The sequence below is a fragment of the Anomalospiza imberbis genome, chromosome 8, assembly GCF_031753505.1.
Source record: "Anomalospiza imberbis isolate Cuckoo-Finch-1a 21T00152 chromosome 8, ASM3175350v1, whole genome shotgun sequence".
In the NCBI taxonomy this organism is placed as follows: Eukaryota; Metazoa; Chordata; class Aves; order Passeriformes; family Viduidae; genus Anomalospiza; species Anomalospiza imberbis.
Window position 1 is genome coordinate 2,962,767 of NC_089688.1, and position 5,437 is coordinate 2,968,203.

A 5,437-nucleotide genomic window follows, 5' to 3' on the forward strand; every position below is an offset into this window, starting at 1 on the left:
CTGAACCAAGTGTTTACCAAACCATGTCTGCTTCTGGTTTCTGTGGAAATATTTTGTTTCCGTGCTTCAAGTAGTTGGAAATGAGCTTGTTAGTAAATAAAGACTGGGGCTAATGCAACAGAACATCTCTGAACATAGAGAAATAAATACTTTCCTGAGGCATTCAGAGCATGCTCAGAGTAAATATAGGTGACAGCAAGATAGTGATGGAAAAGAAGTTGAGGTGTTTTTGTATTAAGCATCCTGCATAATCAAATCATGTTTCAAACCACATAATGTTGCTATTAATATAAGGGACTGATTTTACATTATTATCTCTTAACAATATTAACATAATTACTTCTGAGACCGCAAGATGTGTGTTTCTGCCTTCTGCAGGTGAGGATGGAGCTCAGCAGGAAAGCAGAGAAGAGGACAACCTTGGTGTTGTGGGGAGGCCTGGCCTACATGGCCACTCAGTTTGGGATTCTGGCCCGCCTCACCTGGTGGGAATATTCTTGGGACATTATGGAACCTGTCACCTATTTCATCACCTATGGTAGTGCCATGGCAATGTATGCTTATTTCGTAATGACCCGCCAGGTAGGACTTGTTGTGCTGATCTTGACGCTTCAGTAGAAGACTTTCTCTGGGCTCTACTCCCTAGAAAAATAGCAAAGTTGTGCCTGGTAGAAGCTGCTTTTCCCCTTCCTTATCCTGTTGCAACCCAGATGCCACTTGTTTAATTTGTGCTGGCCAGGGAGGTGGTGTGTGGCTGTGGGGTGTTCTCATGGTGGTCCTGGCTGGTTGTCTTGCCAGAAATGCTTTTCTAAAAGTGTTTGGTGACTGCTGTAGCCAGACAGAGTCATCTGCTGGCAGATACGGTCAGTACAGACAGGTATAGTTGCATGAGGTACCTTCTGAGCTTCAAGGAAGCCCGGGCCTCTCACATGCCATGTTGACCCTTTTAAAGAGCCCAAGGATCAGGCGTCTTGTTGGCAATGCTTTTCACAGATCCAGCCTCCCATGCAGATGAAGAATCCATCTCTGGATCCTTGTAATTGTGACAGATTCTCTATGGGTTTTCCCGTGCATGGTTTTTTTGTCTCATCAGTTCCTAATCCTGCCTAAATAATGAGCAAGGGAGGGCTCAAAGTGTCTCTACTGTCACAGGGCCATCAGAACAGATGCTGCAGGTGTTCCAGCGTGGTGTCCCAAGGGTCTGTCAGCTGCATCATTTCAGGGACAGTATTTATAGCTTTTCTCCTTCCATTTTTCCCCACAAACTTGTCAGTACGAAATGTTATTTGTTGTTGTCTCTGCGTGGAAGGATTCACACACTGGGGACAGGAGGAAGGTGCTAGTAACTCACTGCTGGAGCGTAACAAATGAGTAGAGAAGCAAATGTCTGACTTGGCTAGGTCTGGCTGGGATGGAGTTAATGTTCTTCAGAGCAGCTGGTGTGGTGCAGTATTTGGCATTTGTGACCAAGACAGCCTTGGTAACACAGCAGTGCTTTTGCTATTGCTGAGCTGGGCTGGTACAGCATCAAGGCCTTCGGTGGTTTTTGTTCTTCCCTGGTCTGCACCCTCCCAACCCCCTGCTTCCATCCCTGGGAATAGTCTGGGGCTGGGGGAGGTGTTGTGAGGGAGCACACCTGGGACAGCTGCCCTGAACTGACCAAACTGACCATACCCCATGATGTCACATTTTACAGTAAATTGGGAGGGAGTTTCTCCAAAGCAGCTGTCGCTCAGAGTCTGGCTGGGCACTGGTCTGCTGGCAGGAGGTGGTGAGTGATTGCTTTTGCATCACTCTTATATTGTTGTTGGTTTTTCCCCCTCAGTTATTAGACTGTCTTTAACTTTACACTTAAATCTTGCTCATTTTTTCCCTACCTTTGGATTCTCTTCTCTCTCCCATCCAGCTGTGCAGCAGTGAGTGACTGGGTGGGGGTTTAGCTGCTGGCAGGGGTCACCCAGCACTGTGTGAGCTTGGGCCAGGCTTGTGCCTTCTGTCAGAAACTGGTCATTCTCCCAAAAACACCTGAGACATGTGCTCAGGCTGTGTCATCCTGTGCTATGGCATCCTGTGCTGCCTCCCTGCTGTAGCTTTTTTCCTGTTTCCTCTCCTTTTTTTCTCTTTAGGAATATGTTTATCCAGATGCCAGAGACAGACAGTACTTACTATTTTTCCATAAAGGAGCCAAAAAGACACGATTTGATCTAGAGAAATACAATCAACTCAAGGATGCAATTGCTCAGGTAACAAGAATTTTTCCAGAAACAAGATAAAGAAATTATTACTTGCTAGCTCTTCATTACTATTAATAGACACACCTCAAGCAAGAATGAATGTATTTTAAGTTTTCACCCATTTTCCTGTCACAGCCCCACTGCAATCACTGAATTGGCTTTGATATTACCAGGAATAGAACTGCTGGAAGTGTAAATCAACATGAAACCCATATCAATCTTTAAGGGCCTTTCAGAAACTGCTGGTAAATCTTGAGTTGCTTCAGACTCTTCATGCCTCAGAGGAGCCTAATTCAAGATTTCTTTTCTTCTCAGCTCCTACACACCAGATGGATTTAGTGAGGAATGAGGGCTTGCATCCATTCAGTTCAGGTCTTCCTGACATACCACTTCAGTGCAGTCCTGGAAAATGATGCTCAGAAAATGTAGCTGTATTGTTTAAATCAGTGGGGGCAGATTTCTCAGACTCTGGAGACAGACGCTCTTGACAGATTATCCACATTGTGGGACCTGTTCAGCAAAGGACTCGGATAGAGATGTTTCCTTGTGTTTCTCAAAGCCTTATTGCAGAATGATGGTGTGAGCAGAAAAAGCAGAATTACCACATTATTTTTCACTGCTCTCTATCATCCTTTATTCCCAGGCTCTGGAAATGACAGTGTAAGATATCCAGGGCAAGAGGAGTTCTACCCCTGCCTTGGAGAACAAACTGCATAAGGAAGGACCCACAGGTCTCTCTGGGATTTCTTATGCCATGTTGAATACAGATGCCATTGGATGGCCATATTTTCCTGGAGCTTTTCTTCTAGAATCAACCATCCCTAATAATCTAGTTGGGATGTTGGTTTGTTGGGTCTTTGTTGGCTTCTTTTAAAAAAATAATCCAGGGGGTTTATGGAGATCCAAATCTCCCCTACCCTATTCCTTTAAGTAGCTGCATACAGACAACTTCAGAGAAATACAGCTGAGAATGTTTTTTGTAAATATGAACTTTCAACTTTGTTTCACTCTTTGGGCAAATTCCTGCTGGACAGGGAAAAAACAAGGAAATGTGGGAAAGCTTTTCTTTCTCTAAAGGGAAATACGGGGTATTGGGGGAATTTGTTTTGGGAGCTTGTGCTTTATAACGTGTCTTTTACTTTTAGGCAGAATTGGACCTTAAGAGACTTCGAGACCCACTGCAAGTTCATCTGCCCATCCAACAAATTTCTGAAAAGGACTGATCAGCAAAGAAGCTCTGAACCCCGGCAAAAACCTGTTCATAGCTCTTGCCTTTTTTAATTAAAGCATTGCAGGTGGAAGCTGGGACATGGTGTGGGGGGTGGAGGGTTTTTACCTTTAATCAAGACAAAGGACTGTAAAGGGGGAAAATCTCTTAAATCTGAAGATGGGACATTGTGGAATGTTAGTTCTGAAAAGGGCTTGGCAAATAGTCACATTTTAAAAACTGTCAGAATGGCGATTGTGTACAAATACAGGATTGGGGGGTTCATGAAAAGAATGTAATGCTGGGGTGTAGGGGTGTCTTCTTCCAGCTTTGCAGGGTCTGCCTCTTGATAAGACACCAGCAGCCTGCTTAGCTTTTTTAATTTTCCTTTACCTGATTCCAATCTCTCTTTCTCTCTTGAAAAAAAAAAACAAAAGGAGAAAAAAATAAATGAACAAAGAATCCAAGCCACCTGGAGCTCTGGCTGGTGATCAGAACTTGCACTCCACCGCCATTAACACGCACACTTCTGGTCTGACCTGGTCTCTTTTATAAAGTTACTACAAGACTGCTTTCTACTGGAAAACCGTGAGCTTCCCCTTCCCAGCACTCCCCCTGTGCTCCACTGACTTCCTCCTTTGCTTATTTGTAGCACAGATTGGTTGTAGCCCAGTGAGAGAAGGAATGAGTTTTCTTCTGGACATTTGATAATCGATGTTTTGGATTATTCCGTAATAACTCTAAACTTTGCGTCCCGATGCCCTCGAGCTCCTCCTAGAAATCCATGGCAGCATTGCATGAGCGGTTTTTATATTCAGTCTTAAGGCAGGGAGGTTCCCCTCTTCCTACCCCAAATATGAGAGCCACCTGGACTATGAAATTAGGAAGGCCTTAAAGGATTACAAAACTGTTGCCGGAATCATGACTTCTGCTTTTAAATGAACAGTTCTGGAACATGGAATAATTAAACTTGATACTTGACTGCTTGTCTAATGGGATAGAAGGTTTCACACATCGTCAAAGCATTTCCCTTGCCCAGAGGCTTTTTGAGAGCCTGGGGATCTTACAGTGCAAGACACAGAACTGCTTTGGTTCTGTAGCACTTTCCCCTGATTAAGTAGCTTTAAGTGAACTTTGTGCCCACAGGTCAGAAATTCTTAGGAGTGGCTACTGACATCTCTTGTTCTTAGCTAAAAAGAAATAAAGGAAGGAAAGTCGACCCATTGGCCTCTCTTAGCCAAGGCTGGCTGCTTTCTAAGCAGATAAAACATCTCTTCACTCAAAGCAGGTCAGTCTGGTTTAGCACCCTGCTGATAAATGCTGTGGAGACAGGATGAAGGTGGGATAAGGACACTAAGCTTTATATACAGAAAGGCTGGCTGCTTGTTTTTGATGTTTCACTACTACTCCTCCTCACTGTGTCGTGGAAGGAGGCTTCTGGGTTTTTTGGGGGGAACCATGTTTTAAAAATACAGGAAAGGAAATAATTCAGTATTAACTAGATGCCAGGTGCCTTGCAGATGTGGAAACACAGCTGGGATTGCTGCCTCTTCTCACTCAATGGCATGTTGGACCGAATGGGTGCATGTTTCTAGTTTTTTTTTTTCTTCCCTTCCCCTTCTCCTCTGTCTTTCCATTTAATTACATTGTGTGATTATTTTTTATCCGTTTTATCATGTTTGTGTGATGAGTTTTAAAAGGAAAAAAAGTGAACACAATCCTGTAGCTGAATCCTTGGTGTGTGTTTGGGATGAGGGAGGGAGCATGGAGAAAAGTCCTTCTTTAAAAAAAAAAAGAACAAAAAAAAAACCTGAACATGTGTAAAATCCTGTATCATTTATGAAATATGTATAAAAGAGCAATGTACTTCTGGAACAATAAATAACTATTCAATTTTTGAATCAGTGCTCTTGAATAATGTTATTTTCCCCAGCTGAGAAGAGAATATTCCCTGTGTGGCAGCTCTCTCCTGAGTTTCCTCCATTTCTTTTTGTTT

General features: G+C 43.4%; 1 protein-coding gene across 4 annotated transcripts in view; it reads left to right on the forward strand.

The window, feature by feature from the left end:
* The window catches only part of MCU (mitochondrial calcium uniporter), an 83,725-nt gene extending 78,383 nt beyond the window's left edge, over positions 1–5,342 (forward strand). The window contains exons 6-8 of one of the 4 annotated variants that reach the window (XM_068196972.1): positions 379–582; positions 2,127–2,243; positions 3,384–5,342. In XM_068196972.1, coding sequence (XP_068053073.1) covers positions 379–582; positions 2,127–2,243; positions 3,384–3,515 — 453 coding nt within the window. In that variant the 3' untranslated portion in view covers positions 3,516–5,342. Of the gene's footprint in view, positions 1–378; positions 583–2,126; positions 2,244–3,379 lie in introns of all 4 variants that reach the window. The other 3 variants (XM_068196973.1, XM_068196974.1, XM_068196975.1) reach the window with 3 other exon arrangements.
* The last annotated feature ends 95 nt before the right edge of the window (positions 5,343–5,437 follow it).